General features: G+C 41.4%; 1 protein-coding gene across 11 annotated transcripts in view; it reads right to left on the bottom strand.

The window, feature by feature from the left end:
* anks1aa (ankyrin repeat and sterile alpha motif domain containing 1Aa) overlaps nucleotides 1-17820 on the bottom strand; it is a 63740-nt gene that overhangs the window by 21698 nt on the left and 24222 nt on the right. For 8 of the 11 annotated variants that reach the window (XM_085260863.1, XM_085260866.1, XM_085260864.1 and 5 more), the window contains 6 exons: nucleotides 16881-17013; nucleotides 16067-16110; nucleotides 14766-14859; nucleotides 10671-11164; nucleotides 1924-1980; nucleotides 363-432 (listed from right to left, as the gene is read on the bottom strand). In XM_085260863.1, the coding sequence (XP_085116989.1) occupies nucleotides 363-432; nucleotides 1924-1980; nucleotides 10671-11164; nucleotides 14766-14859; nucleotides 16067-16110; nucleotides 16881-17013 (892 nt within the window). The remainder of the gene's footprint in view (nucleotides 1-362; nucleotides 433-1923; nucleotides 1981-10670; nucleotides 11165-14765; nucleotides 14860-16066; nucleotides 16111-16880; nucleotides 17014-17820) is intronic. The other 3 variants (XM_085260867.1, XM_085260868.1, XM_085260865.1) reach the window with 2 other exon arrangements.

Genomic DNA, 17820 nt, shown 5'->3' with positions numbered 1-17820 from the left:
ATCTGTATTTAGAGCTCTCCTCTCTACTATCACTGCCATGCACTTGTTTAATATATTTTTAAGGTTCAGGGTGAGGATCTAATAAATATAACTATAGTATAAATCAAATTCCAAGCACTCAAAGCCCACTATTTGGCAATAAAGGCAGCCGTTTCATTAACATCCACACCCACAAAAAGATAAATAATGAATTAATACAAGGTGCTTTTGCTCACATTTATTAAACAGATGAGTAGCTAATGGAAAACTACTCATTTCTTCCTGTTTTCCTTCAGGTTTCCTTGACAAGTGTCAAATTCACAAATAAATTAAGTCATTTTAACTTGCTTGAAAAAGCAACAATATTAGTATTCATACTCTACCTGGTGTAGCGTATTGCTGATCTCTGGAAAAATCAATGCCTGCACCAATCATAGTCATCATCTTCTCGATCTGAAGACAGGAACAGAGGGGGGAGAAAACAAAATGTAAGGGCTTGGAAGAGTGATCAGAGTTAGGCCACCACCTTTCACCAGCAAAAATACAGAGAAAAGCCCCTAAAGCAATAATACACTGTCCCTGTGAGAGCAAATGATGAGTACGTCAGCAAGAAGAAAATTAGGTTGCAGTGATTTTGCAAAGACATGTTAAAGGACAGCTTGAGGACCGAGACGGTTGAGTGCCTTTATATCCTATTTATGGTCACATTAAAACAATCATTGCTATTGTCCCACATTAAATGAGTAACCAGGGCTTGACTGCACGTAGGGGACAACAGGCACAAAAATGCTGCTTTATACTGGCATGCCGGTCTTACCGTCTGACTCTAATAAGGTCAAAAACAAAAGGATAATTGTAATAAACAAGTTAAAAGAGAACGTGCACAAGTCTGGAAAAATAATACAGAACAAAGTCTGGTAGTTTAAGCTTCCCATGTACTTATAAAGCTCTCAGTGAAGAGAGTTTTGGAGCAGGTTTAACTGTGTCTTGATGCTTAAACCAATGCTTGTAACAAATGTTTCAAGACGACTGAAGCGTCGTAGACAAAACACAAAAAGGGTTCGAAACCCAGCAAGACTGAGAGTGAGAAGCTACAGCTGAAACGATGCCCAGAAACCTGACGTTTCTTGCAGTAATTTCATGCATCATGACATAATGCATGTGAACATCACCAGCAGTTGGTTTCCAATCACAGTAAGTCACGCACATACACACATCACATGCACATGCCGCTCATGGACTTGTAAAAACACAATACTGTCATTTCATAGAAATGTATTCATAAGCGAAGCAGCAGTGGGACATGAAACTGCAATATTACATCTGCCACAGCACAGAATCGTGGTTCCCTTTAAAGTGGCCCACAGCTGAATATGCATGGACACTGGGAGTGAATTCAATGCAAACGGAGAGACTGACTGTGCTGCTGTCACACCTGTCAGGTACTCTGACTACTTTGAGTATGAGGCCATGTTGTATAAACTAGAGTGAACAGATAAAACTACAGCTGGAGAAGTTTTATCCGAATTTGAATGTCCTCGCTCCTTAAAAAGCCCCCAGACATATTTGATGACCCCATTAGCATAATTATATATGAGATAATAAAGCGACACTGGAAAACCAAAGTAGCAGTTTTTTTTCATCATCGATCAGCAGGTGGATGTTCAGCAGTGAAATAGTGCATAATTAGAAGATTAATGTCAGAAGGGCAGAGAAAGATATTAACGTTGAACAATGATGCATCTATTTTAGTATGCTGCTGCCAGACTGGTAACCCAGTCACAAACTGAAGCTTCTGGACTTAGAAAAAGAAATGAATAATCTGAGTTAAGGTTATTCCAAAAGGGTTCCTAAAGCCTCAAAGGATCCCATCTACCTCTACAAAGAATGCCCCAGTAGAGGACAGAGCCAAAACCCAAAAGGACCAGAAGATTGACATCTTACGCTGTCGGAGGAATTAGATCTTCTTTGTTTTGGGGAGTCAGAAGTCGCCGGTGTCTGCTGAGAGAGAATTCATCGTTTTGTTTCGCCTTCTTCCCATTCAAAGTGTGTATCCACACTGTGCCAACTATCCTCTGGCAGTGTTATTATAATCATCCTGTTTCACACAAAAAACACTCTTGACAGGAGATTTTAAAAATTCTAAATTGAAAGAAACACCATTCCAGATGGAAAAGCGTACACGTTTAGTGCTTAACAAATGTATCTGTTATGACTGGATCTATGAATAATCAGTGTAGTCATAGGAAGTGAAGAAATATAAACACAAAAGCTCAGGATCACACACTCAGCCTCAGTGTAACGTACAATTCCTTCCTCATGTCCACATTCTCAACATTCATGTTCACCATCAGTCCTCAATACGGCAGAGGGAAAATGCCAAAGTTTTGGCAAGAAGAGGTGTGAGACAACGGACGGTTAGAGAATGGCATTATTTTTGATATCCATCTGCCCAGTGTGAAGTCACCATACTCTTGATTAGAGTCCTGCATATTGGGCAGATGGTAGATTAGTCACACGAGCTCAACAAATAACTGCCGTCCACATGTTCATTCTATGTCGTTAAACAGGAAAGCTGACGGTGGAGTGGGAACACAACTTCTAGCTGAGCAAAGAGCAAACATGAGTGATCAAAAGTAGTTGCCTCCTCTTTACACGAGAGTCTCTGGATGCATGTCACACATACTGAAAGCATGTGAGACATTGTGTGCTCAGACTTTTCTACGGTGATGGTTCAGTTAGTATGAAGCATTTTAGGAAAGAAGGATGATGCTGGGGAGAGATGCCCCCCCCCCCCCAAAAAATAAGAATAGCTCTAACATGAACAGCATGTAGTTGCTGTTGCTTCTTGGATTCCTTAGATTTTCTTCTAGTGGTGAAATAAAAGAGAAAAACACAAACCAACTACATCTTCATTAGAGTTTCTGTTCACCTAGGGATGGCTGCTTATTTTCCTTAAGTTATGATATCAAACTGATCTTGACAGGTTTATGTTGCTCTCATAATAAACTAGATTATTAGGCCTCGGCAGGACAAAAGCAATTAGAAAGCCCCTGATGAGCGCTGGCCTCGACTGGGGGTCTAATCTGTAAAATCACACACATGCATAAGCAGTAGCAGCACCTGAGTTAATGAAGACAAGGCAGTGCTCTTTGCCTCATTAAAGTGGCCAAGGTCTGTACTCGAGGGAGGATAATGCTCCCATCAATCGCATCTTTGACACACAGTTCAGCTGCCCAAGTTTTTTACGCCACCATTCAGGAGATAAGACAGGCCATTGTACTTTTAAACACTGAAGGAGAATTTAAAATATACTCACTACTGTGGATAAACAAAATAAACTGGATGCATTTAAAATGTCACTTAAGATAAAGCACAGACGTTTTTTTCCTATTTAAAGAAATGTACACACATGAACGTACACACAAATCACAACAAAAAAAGCACATCGATGTTCAGTCCTGCTGTATTGGCCTCACTTATCCAGCATAATGGAAAAGGGAATGTTAGCTGGTCCAATGAGAGTTCAAGGCAGCTATCCAGAAAGGTAGGTGTGTTGGAGCTGGGTAAATATATCCTTATCAGAGGATGCCAGCCAGTGATTTCCTCAAAGTAAATCACATTCACAGCAAGAAGAGGCTTCTGAATTTCATGGTCAGGAACTAGGATGCTCAGTGTCATGAGAATTAATAGAGGAGAGGAGAGATGGGTGTGTTTTTGTGCTGCAGGATTCAATCAATGCAGAGAACTGAAATGGAGAGGCATCCATTGTTAGAGAGCCTCACTGTGAGCACAGGGGTACAATGAGAGGGGTCAGAAGTCACCCAGGAGGTGGAGGTCAACAGCTGAAGAGCCAGCAGTGTTGCGAAATGGTCAGGGTGAGATTAAAGGCGCATGAAGCCATTTATCATGCTCCTCACAGTAGGCCTGCTGCCCTGAGGTGACTTAGCAGAATAACGGGTCCGCTGTCCTACCGGGATGTGAAAACACAAACTGTCTTTTCATTAACAGCCTTGAACAATGCCCAACTAAAGCCGAGAGAAAGGGTGGCGGCAGAGCTAAAGGACGCCTGGCAGTGTGTAGAGGGTGAAACAAAAGGCTGCAGCAGAGATCGTGTGCCCAGACCACCAGCCTCAAATTGGCAAGCTGGCACCAAAACAAGGGTTGGACGAAAACTACGGACTAGTGAAAAGCATCAAGGGGAACACAAACACAACCCTGTTTGTAGCAGGTGCCAAGACCTCAATGCCACAGTGGGACAAAACACTGTCAGCAGCCCCATGAACATCCTCCTGAAATAGCCCAATGTCATGCTTATGTTTTTATGAACAACGTCCCCTCTGGGAAACCTTGACCACTCATTCCGCATTACACATAAATATTCCCAGTTAAACTTAAAACAGGAAGGGCATTCCTTTGCAAATAATTATAAGAGTTATACCAAGCAGTGGCTGCATGCGTCAGCCCCCCGTGGCTCTCCTGTGTTCTCCCCCTGGTGGGGATCAGAGAATAGATTTACCTCGCTGGCTGCACTGGAGCTCTGACACACACCCACAGTTTGGTTTGATCTCAGCCAGTCAAACACATGAAACTGCTTAGCAAACAATGAGGACACAAAACCAACGCATAGCCAAACCCTTAATGATCCCATGAACATGGATTAAAAAGAAAAAGAGAGCAAAGAAAATGATGCATGGCTTAAAAACATCAGAGAGGACAAGGTTTTTGAAGAAAGGGCAGGATAATCTGGGTGTGCGCCTCACTTTGTCTCCCTTTTATTTCTTTATCAATAAAGCAACCAGCTTCAATCAGTGAATACCAATCGGAAAGGCTTTAAAAGAAATATAATATCCACAGAAATGCTAAAAAGCATTCATTATTTTCTCATTCTGTTCAGTCATAGCATGTAGACAAGATTAATGAGCCTCTAGCAGAGCTGCTGCCTGTAAGGGAATCAATACTCACAAAAGCTGGTTTCATAGTGGCTATTGGATCTGTGAGGTGCGAATCGAAAACGAAGTTAAAAAGTGAAGTGTGGAAGTGGATAGCGGCCCTCTCCTGTCTCTGTCTAAAGCTCGCCGTCTCCTTATCTCTCCTTCCATCTGTGGAGCTCAGAGTGCTGGCTCACACAATGTGCCCCCCTGGATTGTCATCTTCAGTCTGATTGCAAGGACCAACACCAACCCACATTAGCATGCGCTTTACACACATGCACACACACTGAGAGCGCCTTAAAAGGAGAGATGCATAGGCCAAGACCTCATGCAAGTCAAATCTCCTTGTCTTGAAACCCGAGGCAGTGCATCCAAGGGTTTGTCTTGTTGAGAAAGAGGGGTGATGACTAGGAACGATACTGAAAGGAAGGGGAAGAGGGTGTGAGAACCAGAATATTTTACAAACCAGATTAAAAAGGAAGAAAAAAAAAAAAAAAAAGATGTTTTTAGAAGAGGTGTGTCCATGCACTTGGGGGTGGGTTTGGTAATGTCCAGGGACCCCAAATGCTGTCACGCAGCTCTGTAGAGTGCTCCAGAGCAGCCAGTCGTGACCGGCAAGATGGCTGCCACAGCACATCAGAGAAAGCAAGAGTAAGCAAACACTGCCGATGGAGAGACAAGGGCTGAAGAGAATGCAGCGAGAGAGAGAAAGTGAAAAGAAAAGGGAGTTTTCAATTTTCAGGGGGCACTCCCAACATCAGTAAGAAAGTGTAGGCAAGGATACGCCCAATGAAACTTTTACTGCATTTCCCACACACTCCTCTCATTTGCTATGCACTTTAAATCGCTGGTGTGAATATTTCTATTTCGAGCAGACGCAGGCTTATTCCCTGAAAGGAAAAAGAGAGAGAGAGGAAAAAAAATGAGCTCTTGCGCTTTGGTTTGAGCAGAGAACTCACCGCCATCTAAATCACTATTCATGTGAAAAGAAAAAAAGCGTTCCGGGTTCATTAACTTTAAGTAAGGCTCAAAAATTGGAATTTTTCAAAGGCTTTTAGAAGCTTACCAGCCAACCAAGGCCTCTAATAAACATCTAGTCACGATCAACCGAATTGAAAATTCCTATGTGATTCAGCATGCGTTCAAAAAGTACTAAAACATGGTGTTATTGTTATGGAAAACTGTGCAAGCAGGGTAGTGGTTAACTCTACAAAGCATCATTTGTTTTCATTTTTTTTTTGGTTTTTGGGGCTTATATTTTAAATTTTAACTTTCTACATCGAAGTACATGTGCTGACAAGGAACCTGTGCATGTGTGAGCTCCATCAGAGGCTGATATTAGCAATATTAGGGAGTACGAACACATTTTATTCCGTAGCACCACTGATAGCAAAAGAGAAAGAAAAATATATATCTATATTTTTAAGGTCCACCGTCTAGGTAGTAGAGCCCTAAAGCAATTTTATTACGTGTCTGGCTGTATGACTGGAGAGTAAATAAAATTTATTCCCAAGAGAAGAATGAAATTAACAGAGGGCAGCTCTCTGCCAGCAGCCAACTAAATGATTTTTTAAAAAGCTTCCAGACATTCAGATGAACTCAAAGCTGCCCAGTTCCCTTGGTAAAATACACTTACATGGCGCATACAGGAAATGGGGGCACTGCTTCAAGTTCATCTCCTTTTAGCAGACCAGAGCTATTTTTTCAGTTTGGAACCAATATCACCATCTATTCTCCTGCCAAAGAAATGCAGTTTGTTTTGGCTCCTCCTCTTAGGCCACGTTTAGTCTGTTTACTTCATCTTTCTCTAAGCACCGGGGAGAATACAACAGGACTCGGGAGCTCCAGGATTATTGTGAGCTGCTGAGGATATCTAGGAAGAGCAGAAAGCTCCAATAGCCAAGTAATGTCACAGCTGGCTTAATCCTGTCACTCTCTCACGGGCCACATCCCTCAGGTGCAGTCTGAGGTGGTGAGGTGTTCATTAAACTAGATAATTAGAATGAACAGTGCCCTGCCAGTGACCAGACTTTAAAGGGAAATAAAAGATCCAAGCACATACTTGATTGAGCTCATTACCCACTACGCCACATTCTGGAAAAGGAAGACAATGTGCAAAACCTCTGGATGTCTGACTTTTAAATAGTCATCATTACACTTTTGGCTATGGCACATTTCCATTAGTATTTGTCATAGTTTGTGACTGAATTACAAAAATACCACTAGATCCAAATGGTAATGCTACGTTACGACAGGTATAAATTGGTGGTGCATATATGTCGGCCAATCAGCAACCAGAAATTGCAAGAACTGGGCAGCCAGGCAGGTATGATACAATCAGAGACAATAATGCACAGTTTGCCCACCAGAGGGCATTGACATGTTGATTTTAAAACTAAAACAGTTAGTACATTTGATAAGGGACCCTTTTGGTGAATGTTTATGGAATCATCTTATGTAAAAACAAACAAAGAAACAAACCAGTCCCTATAGGCCCCTATATATTGCTAACCAGTCTTTTTTAAATAAATCATAATCCTTTTAAATTGAACTTTAGTGGTTAGTTACCATTTAACTGGTTTAAACTATTAAAAGTTAGTGATGCTGGGACTGGTGTGACCCAATTACAAGATATTATGTAGCAGATGTGGTTTCTGAGGTTTTGGAACCACACCAATTTTAGAAAACACCCACATTTAGTGAGATTGACAAGCTGAGGCTGGCACAAAAATCTAACTCCGCTGCAATCAGCTGACCATAATGCTCACAGAAATCACCTGATGGCTCAGCTGAAGGCCTTGCATCTGATTAAGATACATAAATAGCAGCCCTCTAATGTAGTCTATTAGTCGCTATACATTTGCAAGCCACTTTGCAACCCACCCCAACACCTTTTCTTCATGCCATGTCTGGCTGCGGCTGGTAAACATCTTGCTTGAATTTATGAAAGATTTTAACTGCCACATATATACACACTACCCAGACGAAACTCATATGAATTGTGTTTAATACACAAACCTGAATGCAATACTGAGTTAAAGTCACATAGTAATACACTAACAATACTTGATCAAATCAGTGCATTACCATAGTGTGGTGGTTAACACATTTGCCTAACACACGAAGGATCACCAGTTTAAGAGTAGCAGGAGGCACAAATCCTTGAGGATTGCGTCAATAATTTAAAGTCTGTGGATCCATCCACTGTGGTGACCCCTTGTGAATAAGAGAGCAGTTAAGTGTTCACTTAGTGTTCAGGATATTACAGAACAGTTCCTACTGGCTAAAGCTGAGAAAACATGGTCTAGTACACTTGAATCGAGGCGAGGCATTCACTCGGCTGCACACAGACGAATACCAAAGGTCAGTCATTTTCCACGAGTGTTTCCTTGGCAGCCTTTGACAAAACTATAAACTAAAGTAATGCCTGCAAATGCTGAAATAGCTCAAGAACAAACCCTCTTTGGAGTGCTCCCATACATAAAAGCTCAACAGCAAGGTTATCCCAGAATGAGTCATATTACCATAGTGGAAGGCAGCTGTGATCTTTCTCATGATAGAAAAGCCTGTTGAACTTGGATAAAGCACATGTACAAGGCCTCGAGCCGCTATCCTTCCCAAAGCAGCTAAAGATGAAAGTGTTGACAGCAGTATTTCCATATAGAGCCAATATTGTGTCTGTTCCTTCCATAAATGCACATCAAAGATGTTTTGAACTACAGTATCCCCTCTGTGGGCTGGTGCCATATTTTTTATCATGATCTAATCGTGAGCAATAAACTGCAGCAACATCAACACAACATCTGGCACTTTATGGTAGCACAACACTGCCAAATAAGTATGTATGACTTTGTCAGACAACAGTCACATACCAGCATCTAATGACGAGGACATAAATTGCACTGGTTGCAACAATGACGCATAATCCAGATCGCTTGTGTGCAGTCTCACACATGAACAGAAAAAAAAGAAAAAGAAAAAAAGAGAGATTCTTAAAAACTTCAGAATCGCAGCACACCAAGGTGTAATTACTGTATCGGTGGCATAAGTTGGCAGCGTCTAAAAACTGACCACCTGCATGCAAACCATGGCCCGCAGTAGCCAAGACATCGACCTCAAATCTGCAATTAGCTCACTGTGGTTGTTCTGAGAGGGTCATGTAAAGGAACACTAGGCAGCAACATGAGCTCCTCACTGTGGGAAGAGAAAGCATTAGTGCTATCCGAGCCTGCGATTTGCTCAGGATGGACAGGCATCACAAATGAAACCTACAAGTCACTTCTGGACTGTGTGTAGCAGTGCAGTTATCAGTAACAGAAATGGAGCAGAACACAAACAGAACAAGGGAAAATTACTGAGAGGCTAGTGGACAGCTTATGCAAAACTTAACTGAGAAGCTTACAGAGGATTTCTTTAATTCTGCCAACAATAAGATGATTGTTTTAGGATAATGGTAAAAGAGCCAATGAGGAAACCATGCCAGCTGTATCTTGTGTGGCTGTTTAATGACTGCAATACTAAAAACCAAGGTTTATAAAACTTATACCTTCTTGGTAACTTGTGTTTCTTAAAAGAGTAAAATCTAACAAACTCTGAAAAGGAAGGGTTCTATACTGTATTTGTTTAGCTGTGTGTTTTTTCTGTGTTCTGACGGGTTGTCAGTCTCTATAGAGATTCAGGTCGGAGTTTCACGTCTTTACAACAGGAGGAGGCAAGAGCCGAAGAAACGGATCTACGGCTTCCACGTCTTCTCTGAATCTCAATTTCCAAATCTCTGTCTCTTGTCTTATTTTTTCCAGTCTCTCAGTTGTTTTATCCCCATCTTCTTGTCTTCTCTAATCTCTTCCCGCTGTGTCTCTACTCAGCTCTTTATCTACATCCCAGACAAAACATTAAAGCGCTGCATGCACGGGGAATATATTTAGATGTGAATATGCTCTGTGATACTAACACATAGTGGGATTGAGACAAATTTGGGGGAAAAAAAAAAAGTTTTAAACACAGAATTCTGAAAATATTTTTATACACTGCAGTTTTTTAACAAAAGAAATGTACTAATGCAAATATGTGCAAAGATATATTCCATCATTTACCGTTTTGCCAAAAAGTTTGTTCCAGACAAGTTTTGACCTAAATTGCATGATGAGGCATCAGGCGGGCCTTGTTAAACAAAACAAGTCAACTTTTGTACTTGCTTAAAAACCGTGTCCAATAATGTGAATGTCAATACATTTTTGAACTATATTAACCTTATGCACACAATATTAATCTTTTCCATCCAATGGGATTCATGACAAATGTTTTATAAACAAAGATCTCCAGATTAGGTTTGTTTTTACACGTTACAATTGGGACGAGTGGAATTCTTCTAATAATGAATGAGTCTGTTACCTAGCACATACACGTGTCTGTGCCTTTTACCTGTGCAGGTTATGGCAATAACATCGCAACAGCCTAAACACTAACACCGAGGCTTCAAAATGCAGAGTCCAGAAACCGGTGACTGATGTCACGGTGGCTACATCCATCTTTAATATACAGTCTGTGGTTTCACCTGCTGTCACTCTGCTACCTTGCAGTTACATTAGTGTGAAAAAGGTCACCTTTATTCATGTTAAACATCTGTGAAACATGTAATTATTATTTACTGGCCTGCATTATACAATATTTGGTTGTACATGCATAAACACTAAACAGTACAGACACTAAAGCCTCCCCCCCGTGTGTGTCTTAAATATTTCAAGCGGAAACACTTACCTCATCCCATTCTGAGGTGAAAGAGGGAGATTTCTCAAGTCTCTTCTTAGCCGTGCTACAGTTAGAAACAGACTCGCTACGGTTTCCCAATCCTCCTTCCTCTTCATTAGGAGGCGACACGAGCAAGTCTGAGTCAGACTTGGACAGGCTGCGTGCCAGCTTCAGGTCCCCAGGAGGGCGCATCTTGACAGCAGATACAGCACCAGCCACAGAGTCCCTGGGTTCCTTGTTCACAGTAGCATAAATTGCTTTTGGATCACAGTCTGTCAGGATGGCGGCCATGCTAGGACGGCTAGGTGGCGGCGCAGCTGCCGTTACTCCCTCTTTAGCTTTGGCCCTCTTTTTTGTTTCTGGCTGGTCTTGATTGGGTGGCAGAACACCTGGAAGCCGGAAGGACTCCTCACGGCTCTCAAAGACAGGAGAAGATCCGTGTAGGAGGCCTGTGAACTGCTCTGGTACACCTGCTTCCTGGTCCTGGCTGAGCTGTGAGTTATCTAGACAAAGAGACAGGGAATAGACAAAGTCAGTGAAGAAGGAAAGCAGTCTGTGAGGGCTGGAAAGTAGACTTCCAACTGAGGGGCTGATCCTTACAGTGTGGCTAATAAGAAACCACCCACACAAGCCCTGAAACAGATCTGTAATTGTTTCCTACCAGGAGTGACGAAGAGAAAAAGGGGGAGAGAGAAGAGATGGAGCAAAGAAAAGGCGTATGTTGGCTGGAGAAATGACTCCTGAATTCCAAACTCAGCTTGTAGCCGTCTGACAGCTATCTGCTGGTGCCTGAATGCCTGTATTTTGCAACAGGGAGTTGAAGCAAGTCATCTCTGTGAACAGCCCTCATCACAGAGGCCTACTTGTCTGTTAGGCCCGTTTTCCTAAAATGACATAACACTGAGAATGTCCCAGAGTTTCCGACTAAACTAAACTTTCAAACAAACCTACACATAAATTCCAAGAGTGTATGCCAGAGAAAAATGAATACAACACAACAAATATCACAAAGAGGAGTGAAACTTACTGTTTGCCGTCTTCTCCAACAAAAAAACGACTCCTTAATGAGACTCAATGGCAAGTGCAACAAAGAACAATGAGATTTTTTCCTCCTCCCCTCTCCCAAGGACTTACTGCCACCTAAGCCTATTTTCCGCAATCAAATCAGCCACAGCTTGATAGTACCTGTTGTAAACGATATGTTGCTTTGAGGGAAAAAGAAAAAAAACTAACTCGTGCCGAGCCTGTCTTCTTCAACTGCAGTGACGTGTTTTGTTGTTTAAAGTGTGCGCCCTCTGTGTTTTCTAGCTTCTAATTCTAGCGCCTAACGGAGGGCGAGGAATGGAAATTTGAATCACCCTGTCCTCCAGCAGCCAGACTGATAATTAGTCCTGTGACACATGGTGCGGGAGTGTGTGGGCTTGTGTGGTCTCTGCCAGGGTGACAAGGGTCAGGAGTGTTTGGTGACAGGGAATCTGGGGCAGAGACACCACAAGAAAAGTAGTGACCTGTTGCAGCACTTTGTGTGTCCTTCACAAAACAGCTTCCTGCCAAAAATGTGCCCAGTGCAGTCATTTTATCAGTATAGGAAAAGAATTATCTACACCAAACTACCTCAGTACTATTTCAGGGATCATTTCCAGGGAGGGAGTGTGCCAAACAACACCCTAAACTCCCTTTTCACAAGCTTGGGAAAAGTGTGTGTGCGTTGGGGGGTGTTTTGTGTGTGGGTGAGTGAGTGTACTGCACACATATGTCAAGATCACAGCCAAACACCCACCCTCTCCTTGGCAGCTAGGGAGCGTGAACGCCCTATGATCACATCCATGTGCTTCCAACAAACTCACGTGGTGTTAACCCTTGCAAAGACCACCGGAGCCCCTTTCTATACAGTTCTAGGATGGAAAACCCGCACACATGCAATCTGATGTTTTTGCAACTCTTTTATATTGGGTGAAGTCACCACAGACGTGGGGTGTTTATTTCATTTGGCAGCGACAGCTCCATATCGCCCTGATGATGTCATGTTTGGATTGCAGATGCTGTGGAATCAGTGCTGGTTGTTACTTCACTAGCTACACAATCCAAAGTCAATCCATATGTCCCTGGAAAACCTGCACTGTTTCTGTTTGAGTTTCAAAGACATTTTAAACTCTTGGTAGTGCACTGCAGCACAACTACAAGGTACTAAGGCTATGACATGGGGACATTTGTATTAAAGTACATAATTTGATCATATTTAACTCACTGCAGCGCATTGAGCCTCCCCCATAAAAGATCATTTTATACACTGCAAAGTGCCCAGCCCTGGACAAACTATACAACATCAACACCTATTACATGGTTCAAGGCTGTTTCTTACATCCCTTCTTTAGTTCTTTTAAATTATTGTTTATCAGTCAATATAATCGGCCCCACTGATCAGTTGGGCTCCACATAGCATCATATATAATGATGCAGAAGAAGTGTGACAAACACACAGGTGCTTAACTTCCTTACATCTATCCTTTGATGTGCTACAGTTCATAAAAGCAGCACAAACAACTTTAGCTAAGTATCAAAACTACAGAAACGACACTGCACTCTGGTTGTGAACTAATGGAACAGCATGTATACTTTGAGGTTTATTTCCTCACCAACGTTGCTCATAACAGCGTAATATTTAAGTTAAATGGGTGTTTTTAAAATTTATTATTATTATTATTATTATTCTTTTATTATTATCTGTGGAGAAACTTCTGATCTTACAGGTACTGCTTTGGAAACGCTATAATACATCAGCAGCAGTAGGTCTGTTGCGAAAATGTGGATTGCTGCTGAGAGCAGGAGGAATGTGTTTGAAGACAGACATTAAACACCATATATCGTTGACTTGGCATCTGTCCTCCACCTGCCACAGAGATTGCTGAGGTTTGGTCACTGACCGTCCATAGACCACATAAGTTACAAGAAAGATCACATCAACATGAACAAAGCTAAATATTTAGCCTCCGCCGACTGCCTGGGTTTATGTAATACATAAAATAGGAACCAGGTTTGAGTGGCTGACCTGCAAAACCTCAAAAAGTAAAGAGGAAACAGGTCAGAGACAGGGTTATTTAAGTAGAAACCAAATTTGTGGTTTTGACAAATGAAATGAAGAGAATAACTTTAGAGTTCCCAAATATAAAAAGGAACCAAAAAAATGAAATGAACAACATTTTGCCGTGTGTTTTAAACTTTAAAGTTGCTAATCCTTGAGCTTTGTTAAAAAAGAATTACTGCTCTTGTAGAAAATTAATAACATTTTAATGTTTAAACTCATTACGGTAACCATCTGAGGGGCCAGCTGTTCAGTGGTTTTTTTACATCAACTCAAAGAGGAACAGTGACACGACAGAAACACTGAATATGCGAATAAAGATGCTAAAAATGTATTTCCAATTCATATAAGCAATTATAACAAATAAGATCACACTCTTATTTTCCGTTTTTCAATTTGTGTTTATTTTAAGTCAGAGAAGTCTCAAACAGACAGACTAATGTTACTGCAGCTGGCCAATAATTTTTTACGTGGTGAAATTACATAAAAACAACTCGAGAAGCCTAACTGGCTTCTTTTTGCAGGTTGTTTCCAAACACGTGCCAAAACTCAATTTATTCAATGAAGACATCTGTATATGTATCAGCAAAAACCCAGCAGCTATACTCCTCATCTCTGCTCCGTGCCTGACTGGATGAAGTGGCATATCCAGCTTTAGGCGGGGATGTGGATCTAAGATAGGAATGTCACGATCTGATCAAGAATTCAGTTTCACATTGGCAATGAAACGAGTCTAACCCACTCGCCAACGAATGTCAGTCAACCTGCCCCTGACGAGCCAAATCCCCTCTGCTGCCCGAGAATACCAATCGTGCACTTCCCCGGCTGCGCTAATCCAAGCCAGCCTATCTCAAATGCATCAAACTGAGATGCATTTCTCCTATTTCACTGACATGCTTGGCTTGTAATTTTCCAAGTCTGATGTGTCAGGTCCATCTTTCCTTACCCTCACGCAGCTTTACCAGCAGCAGTTGTTGTACCTTATTAGGTATCTAAAACCTGAGGACAGTGACCGTACTCACCTCCCGGCACCCCTGGGCCCACTCTTCCTGGAGGGTGCAAGGTGTCTTTCGTCTTACTTGGGGCTCTAAGGTCGTTTGGGGCAGAAGGTTTATGCTAAAGTAGGACAGCAAGAAAGAACAGATGATAAAAACATTTTCTGTGATTCTAAACAATCATAGTAGCTCGTCTGAAGCCCAGTTAGCAAATAACTAAAAGCCAGACTAATTATCCTGCTTATTATCCTGAAGACATACCCTCCCTGATCAACTGCATTACTACTAAAAGATTATTATCATCATCATCAGGCAGGTCAGAAGCACAGCCAACTTAATAGGAGCTTGCAAATTAAGACACAAGTATATACTGTGTGCAGCAGAGGGGCTGTAGAGGTGGTTGACAGCAATAATAAAATGCTGCTAACTGGATGATAGATATCAAAGGGCAATAAAAAAAAAAGACAATGGCAATAAATAAAGTAGGTAGATTTACAACATTAAGACGCACTATTATCAGGGGCCGTTTAAGATGACTTCTGCCTTCTGCTAACATATGACTCAGTTTCTGACTCTGAAGAGACCGTCACCTTAATTTTAAAACCTGCTATCATCACTTGGGTTGGGTCAAAAATTATCCACTCATTCACTCTTCAAACCAGTATATAGGAAGCTTGTTGTCAAACCAAAAAAAAAAAAAAAAAAAAAAAAAAAAAAAAAACCCTCCAGATACTACTTAATATACAAATTAGACAGCTGTAATCATGCATTTTTATACAGTATACTTTCTCAAACATTCTGTCAGGACCACTTTAGTCAAAGTAGGATTGTTATTTCCTCTGCAGTTGCATATATATGGCAAGTTTCGTGCCTTTCCACATGTATACATGTTAAGCCCTCGTACAGATCAGACAGGCATCAATGGATGGACCAGACTGGTCATATTTTACTACTACATTCATGTAGATTTTAATTCCATGTATGCTTTGTCCACCTCACATCTATCACCAACTGAAAACCACCAGTTAACTCTGTCTGTGCATGTGGGACTCGGACTGTCATACAGGGCTGCTGGCTCAGCTTGAATCTTCGGCCTACCAGAAGTAACGTCAGGGCTGATATGATGCTTTGCAGCAGTTCTGTCATTTTTACTTCCACAAGCGCATGATGGTCTACAATGCTTGGGCTAGTGACCGAATTACTTTTCACAACTCATAGTAGGATACTTCCACATACAGTGCAGCAACTAGGGTACAATCCTATAATTTTAGTATTCAAATAGCAACCTATTTTTGAAGCAGTTATAGTACATGAACAAAAGAGTTTACCTGAGGTAGGACACTGTTGGAAGACTGTATAGTGGTATTGTCATCTAAGGAGACAAGAAAACAAACGTTGGTTAACTAAGAGTTACAGAAAATCCATTGTTGGTTCTGACTTTCAGAAGAGACATTACGCTGAGAATGTCAAAGTGATGGATAATAAAATCATGTATTATGCATGCCGCCATTATCGGTCTAAGCGTCAGACAGACTTCAGATTAATCTTCCTGCCTTTTAAACAGCACCGAGTACAGAGACATGATAGAGCAGTTTTAAAACGGATGAAAAACTAATCATTTAACATTTCTGTCCAATTCAACAACCCCCCCCAAAAAAACACAGTAAGTTATTCTTTTTTTATAACACCATCATTTCCATCTGGAAGGCCCGATGACATCCACGATTAGACTCCAACACTTCAGCCCAGTTTTCTTTGGATGATAGTCAAGCTGACTAAGCTGAAAGGTCCCAAGGGTACGGTTTTAAAACATCTACATCAACAACTAGGGATCAAAATTGCCTCCTAATTTAATCCCATTTAATCCAATTACATGCAGTGCCATTCAGCAGCCACAACTGAGGAGGGTCTGCTGAGGCTCTGTTGCGATCAAACAGCAGCAAAAGAGCCTGAGAGACAGAGCTCTCCCGTATTCACGTCAGGAACGAAGGACCTCCTGATTTATATGCAGATATAACAAGGTAGAGTGACTGCATTTTACCAAGAAATATCTTCGTAAAGCACAAACAAAAAGAATTGCTGGAAAAATATGCCTTTTCGAAATGTTACTTGTTGTTTTTTGTACTGAATAAACACAATTACCTTTATATGAGTGGGGCTCATGGCTAGGTGGTGGTGGGATTTTTGTCTCTGCAGTCAGCAACAACTCATATGTGTGATCCTCCTCCTCCGCTGGCTCCCTTTTCTCATCAGCACTGCTGCTAGTATACAGGGCCTGCAGAAAAGTCAAAGGATTAAAGGTGAAAAAGAAGTAGCGGGTTAGAAATTACGAGGCAGTTGTGTGAAAATATTTGTTTACAATAGGAAACCCTTCATGAAACATCCACAATATGCCCACTATGATCAGCAACGGTTTAGACCAGAACGGTTCTCGGACGCTGCCTTTTCCAATTCCGCTTTCCTATTACATGTGCTCCACTCTGCACTCAGCTGAGTATTTCTTAAGAAGCCATTTGAACTGAGTAGCAGCGCTGAAGGAAATGAAAAGGGTGGTAGCTAAGATGAAACCGGCATCCTCAGTGACAGATTGTTATTTTCCCAGCAGCCCCTGTGTCATAGTGTTAGAACACATGTCTAACTTTTCAGTGGCATTAACTTTTAAAAGTAGTCTGTCACGACCATTTGCAAACAGCTACATGTGCGCGTGTGAGCATCTGTGGCGTTAAATGGCAACCGTTTCTGCTGGCTGTATGACCTCTGACCTATTCGCATAGGATTTGTATTACCAGGGGGACTTGATGTGATTTACTCGTGTCTGTGTAATCATGCTACTATTAATATCCTGCCAGATAATTGTGAGCCTAATGAAAGACAGCAAAATGCTTCTTACCAATTCGTACAATGCAAGCTAACAATTTCATCTCTTGAATGGTTATCCATGTAGTGTATTTATCCAAATTCTCCTTAAAAACTATCCAAATTTGCATACGTACATTTTTTTCTTTAAAAAGCAGATTCAGTGGTTGATTTGCATGGGATTAAGATCATAGATGATGTCCACAGCTATCACTAGACCACTATC

This window comes from Mchenga conophoros, linkage group LG20 (genome assembly GCF_057382185.1).
Source record: "Mchenga conophoros isolate Kocher_MC1m ecotype Shallow Benthic linkage group LG20, M_conophoros_male_GT1.1, whole genome shotgun sequence".
NCBI lineage: Eukaryota > Metazoa > Chordata > Actinopteri > Cichliformes > Cichlidae > Mchenga > Mchenga conophoros.
The sequence above is the reverse complement of the archived record's forward strand: the minus strand, read 5'-3'. Positions and strand labels throughout refer to the sequence as shown.